Source organism: Herpailurus yagouaroundi, unplaced genomic scaffold, assembly GCF_014898765.1.
Source record: "Herpailurus yagouaroundi ecotype Mexico unplaced genomic scaffold, PumYag 77, whole genome shotgun sequence".
Taxonomy (NCBI): Eukaryota; Metazoa; Chordata; class Mammalia; order Carnivora; family Felidae; genus Herpailurus; species Herpailurus yagouaroundi.
The window spans coordinates 50,579,311-50,596,932 of NW_024412388.1; the positions used below are offsets into that span (position 1 = coordinate 50,579,311).

At 39.8% G+C, this 17,622-nt stretch overlaps 1 protein-coding gene across 6 annotated transcripts in view; it reads left to right on the forward strand.

The window, feature by feature from the left end:
* NFIA (nuclear factor I A) overlaps positions 1–17,622 on the forward strand; it is a 579,301-nt gene that overhangs the window by 490,917 nt on the left and 70,762 nt on the right. For 4 of the 6 annotated variants that reach the window (XM_040470427.1, XM_040470426.1, XM_040470428.1 and 1 more), the window contains exons 7-8: positions 6,770–6,898; positions 9,164–9,217. In XM_040470427.1, the coding sequence (XP_040326361.1) occupies positions 6,770–6,898; positions 9,164–9,217 (183 nt within the window). The remainder of the gene's footprint in view (positions 1–6,769; positions 6,899–9,163; positions 9,218–17,622) is intronic. The other 2 variants (XM_040470429.1, XM_040470430.1) reach the window with 1 other exon arrangement.

Below are 17,622 nucleotides of genomic sequence, written 5' to 3' on the forward strand. Positions count from 1 at the left end.
ACTATAAATATACTTTATTGACTTAAATAGGACACTGTTTTTATAATATACAAGGGAAACTATATGAGGGTAGTGTGATGTATTACAAAACATACAAGTTTCAGAACAAGAGAGACCTGAGTCTGAAATACCACTTAATAGCTGTATGATCTTGAACAAGTTGCTTGACATCTCTTGGTATCTAGTTTCTGCATTATTAAGTTATAAGTAGGCAGGATATTAATACCTAAAATGGAAGCATGAAATACATGATTACATGATACATTAATACATGAAAATACAAGCATTTGAGATGTTTGTAAATACATGGTACATAGTAGGTACTCCATAATTTGTAGATTTTACTATTTATCTGTTTTGGGGAAATGATAAATATAAGAGGTTTGATGACCATCTCCTTAGCTGCCTCCCAGCCCTCTTGAGGCCACTAGATGGATGAGGCTTCCAGTAGTCTTTAGGCCTGGTATAGTAATTGCTCTGCTAAAGCAGTAGTAAAGATAGGTCATTGGGAATTAGATGAAGGCAATGATCTGGAGAATATCGAAAGTCAAACGTGAACAGCCAAACTTGCAACATTTTGTAGTCCTCTCTAACCTGCTTAAATATTGGATTTTAAAACAAAAGTGCAGAGTCTACTTGTTTCCAGCATTCTTCCCAAACAGATTGCGACTATAAATGAACATTACTGAAAATTTTCTGTTCTTGACTTTGATAGTTTGAAGAAAGAAATACATGCCAGTTAAATCTTCTCTGACAACTTGAATTACAGCACCCCCAACTCCTACAACAGATGAGATAAGGTCCTGCTGTCCTGAGCAGCATTACCAGGGATAATTTTCACAGGACAATGAATTTTTGATAAGTCCTCCAACAAATCCAGAATGTTGTTCCATTGTTTCTGGAATAGTTCTAGTCTATTGTGTGATCTCTCCCTTCTCCCCCTGCTTCCCATTAGTATTGTACCTACATTGATGCCTAAAAATCCCCTTTAAGAAGCTTCCTTAAGCAAAGAACAGCCTTATGCTTCCTTCTCATTCCTGTAGGACTTGCTTCATAATTTTCCTTATAAAGTTCTTGGTCAAAGTGTTTAGTAAATCTCATAATTTGGGAGAGAGAGGGAGTTGAAATTAATTATGTGTTTTTTTCCCCTGTGTCTTATTTTTACTTTTTGTAACATCAAGTTGTAGAAAAACTCACCAAAAAAAAAAAAAAGCAAACCCTTGATTTTTTATAAGAGACCCCAAGAATTATTTTTGAGCTGATTTTCATGTCATTTGATCTGATTTTGTTATTAGTATGTTTTTTTAAGAATCAGAGGGAAATTGGGGCGCCTGGGTGGCGCAGTCGGTTAAGCGTCCGACTTCAGCCAGGTCACGATCTCGCGGTCCGTGAGTTCGAGCCCCGTGTCGGGCTCTGGGCTGATGGCTCAGAGCCTGGAGCCTGTTTCCGATTCTGTGTCTCCCTCTCTCTCTCTGCCCCTCCCCCGTTCGTGCTCTGTCTCTCTCTGTCCCAAAAATAAATAAAAACATTGAAGAAAAAAAAAAGAATCAGAGGGAAATAGAAATTTTCCAAAGTGTTTATGTCTTTGGAAATAACCACTTATTTGCCTCTTTGCTACATGCAGAGATGTCTTAACTGTTTTCTCTGGGTGAGTGTAGACTAGTGGAAAACCACACTACCTAGGATGCATTTGTTAAAAATCATGGAAGCTTCTGGAATTCTAGAGAGTAATTAGTGCATAGTCAGCATCTTTAATGCACACATTTCTAGCATGGACCATAGTCTCATATTTGAATATCATCTTAGTTTGCTATTGCTGTATAACAAATTACCACAAATACAGTTTAAAAAAAACACATTTATTACCTGACAGCTTCCATGGGTCAAGAGTCTGGACACAGCTTAGGTTGTCCCTCATCTCAGGGTCTCACATGGCTGCAATCAACATTTCATCCAGACTACATTCCTTTCTGGAGCTCTGAGTTCTCTTGCAAACTCTCATGATTATTGGGAGAATTTAGTTCCTTATAGCTTTATGACTAAGATTCCACCTTTCTTAGAGCTGGCTATCAGCCAGGGGCCTTGCTTAGCATCTAGAGGTCCCTGCAGTTCCTTGCCATGTGGCCCCCTCACAGGCTCTTTCCCCTGGTGGCAGCTTACTTCTTCAAAGCCAGCAGGAGAACCTCTCTGACCTCTATTCTAGTCCCTCTGTTACAGGGTTTACCTGATTAGGTCAGGCCCACCCAGAATAATAATCCTTTACTTAATTCAAAGTCACCTGATTAGGGACTGTAATTACATCTGCAAAAGTCCCTTCACCTTTGCAATACAACAACCTGATCACAAGAATAGCATCCATCATATTCACAGGTACTGCCCACATTCAACTGGAGATTACATTAGTATGTACCCCAGGGGCCAAGAGCCATGGGGCCATCTTAGAATTCTGACCACCACAAATATTAATGATGACTGTAATGGAATCTTTGCAGGTACTGTTTTTGGCCTGTACTTTCAAAGTTTTCTTGTTGGGCTTCTCACTGCCTTCAAGGATCAGAGTCACTGAATGACTAGAATTTCATGTTTGCCTGTGTCCTCTGGACACTGAAATGACTCAGGTAGCTTAGAAAAATGGCAAAGTGAGAGAAATCTGGAAAGTCTGATGAATAGTGAACCAATGACAAGCCAAAATGCTTCTTGAAATCCATCTTCTATTTTCTTTACCACCATTGGGGTTTTTATGGCAATCAATAGGAGAAAATGTTCCATTTAAACACACCATTCTGCTCAATTTCTGCTTCTTGTTCTATAAACTTCTTTATTTTACATATTGAAAAGAACTTTGAAATAATATTTTGTTTGTTCCAGGAAAGGGGCAGTATTATTTTATAATCCTTTTTTAAAAATCTGAGAGTGAGGGAGGCAAACCATAAGAGACTCTTAAATACTGAGAACAAACTGAGGGTTGATGGGGGGTGAGGGACAGGGGAAAGTGAATGATGGACATTGAGGAGGGCACTTGTTGGGATGAGCACTGGGTGTTGTATGGAAACCAATTTGACAATAAATTATATTTAATATGAAACAAAAAAAATCTGATACTTCTTTTTTTTAGATTTTTTAAATTATTTTTTAAAATTTATTATTTTTTTAAAATTTGCATCCAAATTAGTTAGCATAGAGTGCAATAATGATTTCAGGATTAGATTCCTTAGTGCCCCTTACCCATTTAGCCCATCCCCCCTCCCACCCCCCCTCCAGTAACCCTCAGTTTGTTCTCCATATTTATGAGTCTCTTCTGTTTTATTCCCCTCCCTGTTTTTGTATTATGTTTGTTTCCCTTCCCTTATGTTTATCTGTTTTGTCTCTTAAAGTCCTCATATGAGTAAAGTCATACGATATTTGTCTTTCTCTGCCTAATTTCACTTAGCATCATACCCTCCAGTTCCATCCACGTAGTTGCAAATGGCAAGATTTCATTCTTTTTGATTGCTGTGTAATACTCCATTGTGTGTGTGTGTGTGTGTGTGTGTGTGTGTGTGTGTGTGTGTGTGTATATATATATACCACTTCTTCTTTATCCATTCATCCATCGATGGACATTTGGGCTCTTTCCATACTTTGGCTATTGTTGATAGTGCTGCTATAAAAATGGGGGTGCATGTGTCCCTTCAAAACAGCACACCTCTATCCCTTGGATAAATGCCTAGTAGTGCAATTGCTAAGTCATAGGGTAGTTCTAATTTTAGTTTTTTGAGGAACCTCCATACTCTTTTCCAGAGTGGCTGCACAGCTTGCATTCTGAAAAAAATCTGATACTTCTAAAAAATACATTGAAATTAAAGTTTTGATTTATTAAGAAAAAGCCAGTCAGTCATTAATCCTTACAGTAATTGCATAACAATTGTGCATAGCTAATTGGTAAAAGAAATTCTAACAAGAAGCTTATTTTTAATCTATGGGGCAGAAACTAAACTTGATTTCGAAAATATAAGTCAGGATTAATGTTCTCTCACTTTTAACATAAAGTAGTTTACTACCATTTTGAAATTTTATCCTGTCAATTGAGTATATGAAGCAAATTAACCAAAACATACATTATGCATATGGAGAAAATATTAAAGTATATAATAAGGAAATGTGCTCAATACAAGTCTTTAAAAATTGAAAACACAAAGTAATTTTGAGATTCATGACAGCCTTAGGGATCATATTACTTGACTGCGATAAATTTAGAAGATTATACATAGTTTGGCTTCTTCTTGCGTGCAGACAGTATTTCTTTTCTCTTTAACTCTTTCAAAAAAGATTCCAATTTTGCTGTTTTTGAGTCCATTTACCAACTTAATCATTCTTTATGCTTGTTATTCTCTAAATTTTACCTATATTCATTCCCCTTTTTAAAAGACTAAATGTACATGGTGGATTTAAGTCAATATTTCTGCAGTATTTAGAATGGCATGGGATGGGACACGTGAGCTTTTCAAAGAAATGATAACTTTTCCTTGAGTCCAACCATTTGCTTTCTTATGTAAGGTTAGTTCAGATACTACATTTCATCAGTGATTCCATTGTCTGAAAAAAATCCTGCCGTCTTAAAAGTTTTGACATTTTCATTTTCTGTTCTCTTTCTGTTTCGTGACACATAATTCAGGCATTTGACTGATTTTAAATCAGTGGACTGGTTGACAGCCTAAAAATGTGTTTTGCACAGGAGAGGCTTAAATGAATTGAGAAGTTTGTTGACATTTGGGTAACTTTGTATTTCTTCCCTTTAATTTTTTAATTTGAAATCTCCTTTCTAATGTAATTATGTGATTATACCTTAGGCTAGGTTACTTGGCATGAATGTTGATCCAAAACCTCAACCCATCATAATGATGTTAAGATATTGGTATGGTGTGATTTTGGTTACTGATTCAAAGAGCAAAGAAACATAGCTAAAGTTGCTTTGTGACCCACTTTTTCATTCAAATCACATAGATACTGATCTGGAATGGATGGGATCTAGATTGGTGGTGTGAAGTTCTAGGTTGGTGAACTTGTTTCACACACAAGTTGGTATGAAATCACACACCACTTCATACTGTCTTTCCATTGCACCACACAAATACGCTCACCAACTTGCAATTTGTTTCTTTCTTGGGGTCACACTCCCTAGTTTTACTAGGCCCCCACACATCAATGAGTAAAGCCACAGATAAAGCTGCAACCGTTACAAGTAGTGTAAATATCTTTTCAGGCCACTTGCTGTGTCCTAGACCCTCTGTTGAATATCCTGAAAACGGAAGGGGCAAAACAGACATGGTCTCCATCCTTATAGAATCTGTAGTCACACTCGGAGCTTGTGTGGTAGAACCGTATTAAGGAAATCTGTGATCGGAAATAACAAGGACACATTTATATACAGGCTGAACTAAGTTTTGGAACAGATCTATACCTACAAAGTGCTTGGCACAGTGCATTGTAGTCAGTAACTACTCAATAACAGGTACATGCTAATACCATTATTACTTTTATATCCTATTTTTCCAGCTCACCCAATAATTCTCTGGTCATAGAATACAACACATACAGACATACGTAAGTAAAGGAGATCTGATTCTTTTGACACGAGTACAGACCAGTTTTGAGCTGCAAATTTAAGAGAGCCCAAATTTGTCCTGTGATGTGGAGACGAGAAGTCATTTCCTTTATTTTTATATCCAAGTTTTCATTGTTTTAATTGGCACCCTACCAAACTGATAGATGCCTCCAGTTGTGTGTGTCAGCATGGTTGCCGAGAACATTACAAACTCAGTAATTACAAGAGACTGTTTTCCCATTATTTTCTTCCCGAAGCATTTTCTATGCTGGAAATGTTATGAAAACCTCAGAAACTATAGTAAAACTACTATTTTTAAAAACAAGTTTTTATTGTATTTTCTTAACATAAAAGTGTAATATACATTCATCATAGAAAAAACAAGTAAGCAAAAAGAGGCAATGAAAATCACCCAGATACAACACACAGAGAGAACTACTGTTAGAGTTTATGTGTATTTCCTTCCAGCTCTTTCTCTGTACATAGAAATATATTTTTAAATGGCATCATAGCACAACATCCTATTTTATTGCTTTCCATGTCTTTATTCCATGTCATTAATTATCTTTCCATGTCATTCTTTTACAGTATTATTTCCTTGGGTTCTATCATATTTATTTAACCAGTTTCAATTGTTAGGAGGCATTTAAGGAGTTTTTACTTATATCTTTTCTTTCTTTTTTCTACTATAAATGATTCATCAGATGAACAACTAACTGAGTTGCCATTGTTGAGGTTTTTTTTTTTTTAGTGTTAAAATAGCTGAATTATTTAAAATGTGGAGAAAGGGCCTTGGTGCTTAAGGAAGGTACCTGGCAAGATGAAGTGACTGCAGATGAGGTCTTATGTGCCTTCGAGAACCTTCTTCCTCAAGAGTCCCAGGAGCCACAGGCATATAAAAACTCTCAAGCAACACTGGAAAGTGGCCCTCTGTAATTAGAAAGATCAATAATGCCAAAATGGACTGCGATTTAGTAAAATAAGTTGAAATCAGTTATAGTCGGATTTATCAGGGAACCATTTTGTCACCTGTTTTGTTCCCATGACAAATTCAAAGCAATTCAGAACAAATTTTGCGCTCACAGGTGGATTTCTTTTTTTAATTCTTTCAGTTTTATCTTTTAGGTTGTACAAGCTGTCGTGCCATGAATTAAAGTGTGCTTATCACTCCATCCTTCTTGCCAGGAATGCCATCTCCAACCACACTGAAGAAGTCGGAGAAGTCTGGTTTCAGCAGCCCCTCCCCTTCGCAGACCTCCTCCCTGGGAACGGCATTCACACAGCATCACCGACCTGTCATTACAGGACCCAGAGGTGAGCTGCTCCACAGGCTCCCTTGGTCACGCTTAGATCATGGCCTCGGGAGCAAGGGTAGCAAAGTGAGAGACAAGAAGGCCTCTCCCAGAATGCTCCTGAGGGCAGTGAGTGTTCCAATTTCTCATCCTTGGGAACAGCTTTGGCACCAAAGCCTTGATCCGTACCTAAGGCCAAAAAGGGACCAAAACCTCTCATTACCGGAGGGATATTGCGGAGAGGTGGGAGGTAATTGGAACCGAACCAAAATCAAATCTGTCCTACAGGTTGTACAAAAGAAGTGTGTGTGTGTGTGTGGGTGTGTGTGTGGGTGTGTGGGTGTGTGTGTGGGGGGGGGTCAGGTGAGTGTATTTTCCTGTAGTTAGTTACCTGTTTGCATGTAATAAGCTGTTTTTCATTCTCTCATCCCTGCTGATTCCCTTTCCTTAAAACCTGATTTCAATATGTGGCATTTTGCATTGAGATTGTTTGCATCATGGTGTTGACGAACAGTCTTCACTCACTCCTTTTGAAGTGGTAGATAGTTTGTCTGGTTTTCATTGCAATGTTTTCATTATTTTTGTCCCGTGTGCTTTTAAGTTTATTATTAAAATGTGTCCACAAGAAATATGATTTGTATTTCGCATTAAAGACAAGCTTTAAACCTCAAGAGAATGTCAGCAAATCACTTAACTCGATCTTATTGCAAGATGAAAATATTTATTAGTTTGTTTATGAAACTCCCCACAGTAGGAGTATGAATAACTGTAACCACGTTTACTTTCTTCCATCAGATCATCATTTAGGTAGGTCTGTGATCTACCAGCTGGTGTTATAAAACAGCCTAGAAAGTTACAATCTCTTGTCTACCTTAACATACACCTGGGGAAACTGATATTTCTTGCATTAATCTCAAAGTGAGACCCACAAATCTGAATCCCTTTATGAATACTCTGGGTGCATCTCAGGGAAGTATGGAAGTTGAGAGGGCCGGCCAGCGCGCATGCGCAGAAATCACATTGAAGAAAACAAGTATTTGGACTATTTTGTAAAGCAATTACTATATTTACAATTATGAAAACGTACATGCTCCATCTTTAAACATGTGATCTTGATAGAATTTTCTCAAGATTTCTTATTATTTTCAATTGTGTGATGTGCATGCGTGTGTGTGTGTGTGTGTGTGTGTGTGTGTTATAATTAGAAAGGCAACATACGTATTTTTTTCTGACTTGAAAACCTTGCATCTGAGTTGGATTATACAGTCCCAAAATGAGTCTGTTTAAATGCGGGTAGTATTATGATATTATCCTCATAGTCATTAAGCATCTCAACTGTGGTGGAAAGTAAAAGATATGAAGTCCTTTTAGTCAGAAGATTTTTGGTCTCATGGAGATAAGGCATGTGATGTTTCTTATCTTTTTTATGGTCATTCTAAATGCTAAATGAATGTTAAAAGTAGAAATTTCTGCAGGAACTCAGAGGAGGGGACTATGGAGTTTCATTCATTCATTCAACAACAGTTCCCTGAGTGCCTGTCATGGGAGTTCAGTGGTTCCTGTCCTCATAAAGCATACAGTCTAGGGCAGAGAGAGATACAAGGAAATAAGCATTCAGAAGATAATGTGGAACGTGCTATTACCGCTTTTTACCTAATAAAGAGATTTCAAAATATAGATAGCACTGAAGTCAAATCTTAAAAAGTTGCTTATGTGAATGGAAGGCATTCCAAGCAGAGGAAAGATTCATGGTGTAGCAAAGTAATAAGGATTGGGAAGAATAATATGGCAGCAATCAGGATAGCTGGGTAAGGTGCCTCTTTGCCTTTCCACTTATGTTGTGGATTTTTTAATGTCCTCACCAGTAAAATGGGCCAATACTATTGTTGAAAGAACTTTTCCTCCCAGCCGCCTATGCTTATGTAGAAACACAATAAGACAGTATTTGTAGAGACTCTTTGAGGAGCATAAAGCGATGTGCATATATTACCATTTATCCAGTAAATATTGAGTGCCTTCTATGTGTCTTGCCTTAAAGCTGTAGTTCTACAATTATTAAAACAATTCTACTGTTTACCTGTGAGTGCCAAGATTGGGAGCTTCTTCATGCTACATACTTAAACATATTTGCTGAAACAGCCCATGCTGGGTTGAACCAGAGTGGACCTCCCTAGCCTTCAGAACAATGAGCTTTGATCTTATATTCATAGCGTGAACAGTGTTTATGAGGAAAAGAGACACCTAGTTTAAGAATTATGAAATACCAAAGATTCTTTGTTTTCACCAGAATTCAAGATGGTTCCCAGTATCCTCGGTTCTCCTTTCTGGAAAATCTACTCAGGTACCCATTCTTATTGCACCCTGCCCCCCCTTAGTGGTCTGGTAAAGGGAATTGGAATAACGTAGATGGAACTCTTTAGTGGTGTTGTTGTGGCAAGAATCTGAGTGGAGATGGGGTAACACGAGACATTTTGGGGCTAAGATATTTTTTAGGGTTGGCATTGAGCATCTGGCTGTCTGAGACATATTTGCTGCAGGTGCCATATTGTCCTTAATTCTTCTCTGAACCAGTTGGAAAGCTAATGCTTGGAATGGGATCACAGGATTAAAAGTTGATATTTTAGGAAGATGAGGCCAAACTGAAAGAGAGAGTCTGACCGAACGAGCCAGCGTGGAATAAATGTGACGTGTACATAAAGGAGACTTCAACCTCACATGTTCCTTTTATTGTAAAGAGTTGCCATAACCCAAATCAGTAAATCATTATAGAGAATCCAGACAGACAGTAGAACTTCAAAGGGCCTGGAGGAAGAGAAAGGGTCCTAGAGCACAGGGATGGGGGAAGGGGGTGGGGTTGTTTACTGCACCCTTGCTCAGAATCACATGGTGTATTCACTTCTGGGTAGGACTCAGATTGCAAGGATTCTGCTGCCTTCTTTAAAAATGTCTTAAAATACCTTGACTAGACAAACCCCAGTTCATAAACAATAACTGTGTGACATATCTCAGTGCTCAGGCTAGAGGTGATATTTTTAACAGAGCAACAGCAAAGCAAGGTCACCGTGCTTAAAAAACAGTGGCCCTATTTTTGACTACAGATATAAGCCACATTTGGAAATTTGGTGGCCAGTTGTTACAAAGGAAACCTCTCTTTGAAAGTTCAAAGCAAGTGCAGAAAAATAGGGTCTTGAGGGAGGCAGCATTGTATAGTGGGTAAGCATAAAGGCGTGGGGGTCAAACGGACCAGTGTCTGAATCCTGTCTCCACCACTTTTACCAACCGTGTCAACCTGGTACAGTGCTTTACTTCTCTGAGTCATAGGTTCCTCCTCTATAAATTGGAGATCGTAATCTCTGCCTCAAGAGAATCATGTTGTCTCAGGAGCAAATGAAATCATGTGTTTGCAGTTGTTTGCCCAGTACCTGGAAATAGAGCGTGTACTCAAGTCATACAAACAGTTCAATCACCCATTTTCACCCAGGCTTTGAAAATTTTCGTGTCGTCCCTCTTGCTTTCACCTATCAACATTTTGCCCATCCCAAGACCGGTGCAAGTACAATTTTTACATGAAAACCCTTAGCTCCACACAGGCTGCCATCCCCTCACGCTCTGTGAAGTCCCATAGCCTTTCATGTCTACAGATTTCCTCCACTGGTGCCTTGCTTTGTTACTAATGTACATGCCTTGTCGTTCTCATAGAATGAAACCTTTGAAAGGGAGGATCTATAACTTACACTTTTTATTGCCTTCATTGTGTCTCATGCAATGGATATTATGCTCAAATATTGGTTGAATAAATAAAAAGTATCAGATTGCACATAAATGTACACAAAAGACATCATCCCCTCCCCCACACTGACAAGATCCCATTGCTTCACAAGAACTAAGGGTGATAAATGGCTAATAGTTTATGCAGGGCTTCTTTATAAGGAATGTCCACAGGGGCGCCTGGGTGGCTCCGTCGGTTAAGCATCCGACTTCATCTCAGGTCATGATCTCGAGGTTTGTTAGTTCGAGCCCCGCGTCGGGCTCTGTGCTAACAGCTCAGAGCCTGGAGCCTGCTTCAGATTCTGTGTCTCCCCATCTCTCAGTCCCTCCCCTGCTCATGCTCTGTGTCTCTCTATCAATAATAAATAAATGTTTAAAAAAATTAAAAATATGTATATAAGGAATGTCCACGATGGGGAAGAAAACCTTTATAAGATTATATGAGTAAAACTTTGACATGGAAACTATGGTTTTTCGTATTTTATGCTAGTCTAATCACTTCCCTATGTACATCATGAAGGTAGAAATATGTGTGTGTTTGTTTTTTTAAACAAATCCCCTCTCTAATATTGGCTTTCTTTGTGGCTTTGATAAATCATTTAACCTTGTGGTCTCAGTTTGGCCATCTGTATCATGGGAAGAATACTTGGCCACCTATGTAGTTAAAATTAGGTAAAGGGGTTAAAGCATTTTGGAATACCCTGGGGAGTGGAGAAGACATCAAGTTTCCATAAAAGCATCTACATGTCATTGTATATTATTACAATTATTGTGTACTTTAAGCTGAATGATTAGGCTTTCAAAAACTTTCTTTTGCCAGCACTCAAAATTTCAGCCATAACAAAGTATTTAATCACGACAGTTTGATTTATGATAATCGAAAAAAAACCTTTGCTTTTTAAACAAGTCTTCCCTTTGCTTTTTAAACAGTTGTAAATTTGTCCTTTAAATTTGGAGCAGTAATATTTTAGAGTTCCTTGAAAGTTTGTCTTTAGGTGTCTGCCTAAAATCTTTGCTATTTTCAAAAACAAGCTAATGAACGATACTTAATTTAAGTATTTCATTTAATTGAATGCTTTACACTAAGTAAAACAGCCCTGTGCTCTAGGGAATTTAGAAATGGGGAGGGGCAGGCACTGTCCACATCTCAAGGCAGAGGTTGAAAGTAATTAGCGAGTAAGCACTTACGGAGCTTCCCCTAGAACCACAGACTTTCAGAAGAGTGCCCTGGAAATCTGGTCTGATTCATTTCCTGTATCAGCTAAGAATGCGTTTGACTGCAAGTAACAGAAAATCTCACCAAACAGGTCATGTTTTTTCTCATATAAAAACAAGTATGTGACTCAGGACCGTTTGAGTCCAAGGACTGAGATTTCTTCTTTTAGCCTTGCTGTAGTCAGTTGTGTCCATCCTCATGCTGTGACCTCATGGCCAGAACTATGTATTCCACAAGATCACCTCTAGCTGCAAGGGAGGCTGGGAAATATATATATATATATTTTTTAAGCTGAACATATTGCCACTCTGTATAAAAGGGGGCTTTATAAGTAGCTAACTCTGCTGGTTAGCAGTTAGTAACTATTCCACATTACTCTTGCAGATGAGAGAGATCTCAGCCAAGAATAGAAATCAAGTCTCCAACTCAGTGCCTTTACCACTATATCTGTAGGTGCTGCCTTTTTCTACCCAGTGGGAGAAATAAACTGCATTTATTTAAACAATTAATTTGTTTTCACATTTTTTATTAGTAAGACATAACATAGCCATTTAGATCTTTTGATAAGCATGACATAACCCATGTTATCACACTGAGTTTTTTAATAACAGCCATAAACATATCATGTGACCTTTTTTTATTAGCCCACAAATCCTTGCTACTGGTAATGTAGGATTTCTGTTAGATGTAAATCACTTCAAAAAACAATTTTTGAGGTCAGTGTGACTTTTTTTTGTTGTTTTAACAGCAACAAGCAACTTTATTAGATTTTTTTTTTTTTTTTTTTTTTTTTTTTTTGCCAAGCATACATTTACTGTTTAAAAAAAAGCAGTGGTGGGGCGCCTGGGTGGCGCAGTCGGTTAAGCCTCCGACTTCAGCCAGGTCACGATCTCGCGGTCCGTGAGTTCGAGCCCCGCGTCGGGCTCTGGGCTGATGGCTCAGAGCCTGGAGCCTGTTTCCGATTCTGTGTCTCCCTCTCTCTCTCTGCCCCTCCCCTGTTCATGCTCTGTCTCTCTCTGTCCCAAAAATAAATAAACGTTGAAAAAAAAAATAAAAATAAAAATAAAAATTAAAAAAAGCAGTGGTCAAGTTGAAGAAGTTCAAAATCTAGAGACCATATCTGATTTCATTAGAGGTGTCTTAGGGTATCTCAACTTGAGCACTTGAGGTAAGCTGAGTCACTCAGGCATACCTCTTCAGCTCATGCCTGAAGATGTGCTAATTCCTATGAAAACTTGAGGACTGCACGAAATCCTCTTCAACTGTGCCATCTTGCAGCATAGACGTAAAAGAGATACTTCAGACATTGTCCTCATCTGGAGAAACATTTACAAGTAGCCCTCTCAAGCGTCTGGCCCTGTTTCACTCTACCGTATTCCCTGACTAGCTCTACAGTGTGACTTTTTCAGTATTAAAATCGACTTGCAGACTCCCATTACTGTCTGGTGACCCATTAATTTTTTTCCACAAATATTTATCAAGCACTTAACAGTGTGTACAAGGGACTCTACCAGTTGCTGAATAGAGTGAACACGAGCAGCTTGGACTCGGGCTGGAGAGTGCTGACCTCTCGGTGGATGACGGGACAAGAAAGCTAGCAGTTGTATTACTGTGACAAGGGAAGCACAGGTGTTGTCGGGGACAAGGGCATCCTGACAGAGACCTCTGTGGCATTTGGCACTGTGAGAGTCCAAAGAGGCATAAGACTTAGCCCCCGTTCTCCAGCAGGGTACCTTCTAATTGCAAACACACCAAACAAAGCAACAGCAAACAAGTCATGCTTTTATACAACTAAGTACTGAGGAATTAAAGACATACACGATGTGAGCATGAGACTAAACTGCCCACTTCTTTAGGAGTCAAAAAACATATACAATGAAGGCAGTTTAGAAGTAAAATTGTCCTGGGGTGCCTGAGTGTCTCAGTTGGTTAAATGCCTGACTTCGGCTCAGATCATGACCTCACGATTTGTGGGTTCGAGCCCCACATCGGGCTCTCTGCTGTCAGTGCAGAGCCTCTTGGTATCCTCTGTCCCCCTCGCCCTCTGCTTCTCTCCTACTTGTGCACTCTCTTGCTCTCTCTCTCCCTCTCAACATAAACATTTAAAAAATTGCCCTAGTACCGAAAATATACATAAGATGTGCTAAAACAATAGCCATATAAACCAAAGATTTATCGTGCGGCTTTCAAAGAGTCATGCCAGTTTCGGTTTGGAGAGGTAGGCAGAAGCATATATGCTCTATAAACCTCTCTAAGTCCATGATCCTCATGATTCAAGCAGGGATCCTGCTCTCAGTGATGAAATGTCTGAGGGTCTGCAGTTAACAATATCTCCCAGTGTGGCCAAGAAAAACATACTGCAGAGAATTATGAGAATTCAGATCACCTTCCAGGAAGCTGAGGTCACCAGGAAAGTTTGGAGGAGTGTAGATCCATAGACAATAATAGAGGAGGAAGGAAGGAGAGGTAAAATATGAAGGCAACACTTATCACTAGATGGCAGGGCCCATTAGAGCAGGAACTATGACTTTATTCTTCCTATCTGTGTCCCTCAGCCTCGTGCCTGGCGCAAGGAAGACACTCAACAAATATTTGTTGAATAAATGAGTGATTGCATGGATTTGATTGAAGGCACACAGAAAGTTTGGGAATAACAGGGAGTCCTTTCCATCCCCCATGTGTAATAATAATAGAATATTCAAGAGCATGTATTTGGTAGCATTTAGGGAGATGCATTGCGTAGTGAATAAATGCTCAATGTATATTTGCTTTGTCTTCATGCAGAGCTTCTACTTGATGAGCATTAAGAGGAATACTGAGCTCAAAATGATTATCTGCTGTAAGGTTACAGTTTCTCTTTGTTCAAGTAAAGGACCCACAAGAAGACATACCCCCTTTATCACCACCATAACCGTGGGACCTGTCCCTTGGCATAGCCCCCTCCCCGCCCCCCCCCCCAGTACCTAAGTGGTCTGCAAACTTCTTTGCCTCTTAGGAAAGCTTTTAACTTAGTTGTAGAACGGTGCTCCTTTCAAAGGACCTGAATCTAATTTGCCTCTCCTGGTTTAGTGCAATTGAATCATCTCAGGGAAACGAGAAGCAATTAAGTACCTGTTGCTAACAAGGTGCTGAAATAATCTGCCAACAGATGCAAGGTGTTTATTTATTAGTGGAGTATGCCATTTGAGAAGACATTACATTGTCACTGTACAATAGGAATTGCCAGAATTGATTTTCAAATGGAGGCATCATGGGCCTAAGAACACTACCTCTGAAGTGCACTGAAAGACAAGTAAGAGGGCTTGTGAACACTGGTCAAGGTTAAGCTCAAGTGCTGGTGTCCAGCCCAGTGGGAAACACTGCCGGTGGGATTTGAAGGATCTGGAAGGTAAGGAGGAAAAGCAGCTTTTTAGCGAAGGCCCTTTAAGTCCCAGTTCAGGAAATTATTAAATTCATTAGCCAGATACTTACAACCAGCTATTACTGCCCAGCCGAAGGAAAAAACAGTGCCAGCAAATGTTTTAAAACTACAACTAAACAAAAGTCAGGAAGCGTGTAATTAAAACTGTACCTTTATTGTATTGTAAAGAGTTTCACTATGACATGGAAAATATTTAAAGGAGAAGGCCGTTTAGCTAATTTGTCTGCAAGTGAACTGCTTAGTGGAAAACTATCCTAAATTAACTGTAAGGCCACCCACCGAGCGAACCTCATAAAAGGCCATGGCTGCTCAGCTTGGTTCTGTGTCGCCATTCAATAATTACTAGATAAATGCATAACTAAAAGCTCTATTACACTAATAATTTGTACCGAGATAGATGTGTGGGACACCCTGCTGGGTTAATTTGTCATCCCAGCAGCAAACTTCTAAAGAGAGCTCTTCTGTAGGGGAATCCTGCTAATATGTGGTCCCAAGGAGGACAGGTTACAGGAGAAAGACCAGTTGACTCCTTAATCTCTTAAAGAGGCAAAAGGCCCCCAGGTGGAGTGCCAGAGAAAAGTAGGGTGATTAACCACGTGGGCCTAGATTTAAACTCATCGTGAAGCTGCCCTCCCTTGGGATTGTTTGCCCCTTTCCCTCCACCTGTCTCCATCGCTCTCTCTGTCTTTTCCTCCCTCTCTACCTCGCCCCACCCGCACCCCCACCATAGACCCACGTGTGCACACATGGTGAAGGCAGTGGTTCTGAGCAAGGTTGCTTTGAAATCCTCTCATTGATAAGACTTCCTGGTATCGCTTGAACTATAAATCACGTAATCAGCTGAATCCCTATCAGTTCTTTCTTCTTGGTGTAGCTTAATGTAACGTTGATTCCATGTTTTGGACTCCTTTATTTTCCTTTTTTTCGGAGTAGAGTAACAAAGTCAATATTGGACTCGAATCTCCTCTTTATGTGGAATGTTTTCTTCTGTCACACACACACACCCACGCACACACGCACACAATTGCTGTTTTAAATATGAAGCTCACATTGAAGCTTCCGTGCACGGTTTTCAACCTCCCCTATTGACAGAACCATAAATCATGTTAAAGTTAAGTGAATCACTGTAGCATGGAACTGTGGCTTTAACAATGTTTATGTAGTATCAGCTTATCATCCATGTAGGCAAAGGGGGGTGAGCACTGCTATTTGAAATGGGAATGTACGGCCCTATTAATGTGGTTGCAGTATCACAGAGATCACCTATTTCATGCTGCACCCTTTGTAGTGTTGAAATTAGTGTACTTAATCACGCGTATAGAATGGTTTTTAAAATGTATATTTCCACAGTAAATTTACATTTGACATGTGCCATTTCTTCATATTAAATGGCGGTTGCCTTTCCCCCCCCATCAAACGCTTCCTTTTTCTTATGTGCAAAACACCCGTGAGCAACATCAGAGTTGCCAGGTTGCAATGCAATAATAAGGGACCCGAGAACAAACACTGCTGAAAGGAAATAAACCGGTTGACCTCCAAAAAATAATTCAAGTGGGAGCAGCGGAGTGCAGTGAAAAATGCATGGGCCGTAGAGTCGGCCAGAATAGAATTCGGATCCTGGCTGGCTACTTGGGATCCGCGTGTGCTTGAACTAGTCACCTGTCTTCTGCCTGCCTTTTGTTTTCCCACCTGTACAGAACTTTAAAGCATGAGGAGGAGGAGGAGGAGGAGGAAGTGAAATGACGTATGGAAAGTGCTGGGTACTGTCACAAAGATGTCACTAAATGTTCACCACCTCTGGGATGTCTTTTATCCTCACTTTGAATGTGGTTCTCTTGAGAGGGTCCTTACTTCCTTCATTCCCCACCCCTCCTCCCCAGTTGTCTTCTACCTGCTCTCATGGGTCCTCTCCGGGAGGAGCCTCATGTGCCCAGACCAGGAGATGTGGTCCCAGGGAAGTGCACCAGCCTGGTTGCCCCGTCACACTGGGAGAATAGGGGAATCTCCCCAGTGGGGCAATAAATAGCTCCCTCCCGGGATGGGTAGCCCTTCAGCCATGGTAGGGACTTCACTTTGGCATGTCTTCATTCACGCATGGCTCTTGCTAAAGTTAAGCACCGTTTTTGTTCGCAAGAGTCTGTTGTTGATAGGAATCAACTCAGCATATAATTATTGAGCACTTCCCATCCACCAAGCAGTGTGCTAGGCCCTGATGAGCAAACCAGACAAGTCCTGTGCCTGCAGTCTAATAAAACAGACAGATATGAAACAGATTACTATTAGTGTGATGAGATTAATGAGAGGGGAATTCAAGAAAGCGATAATATAGCACAGGTATGTA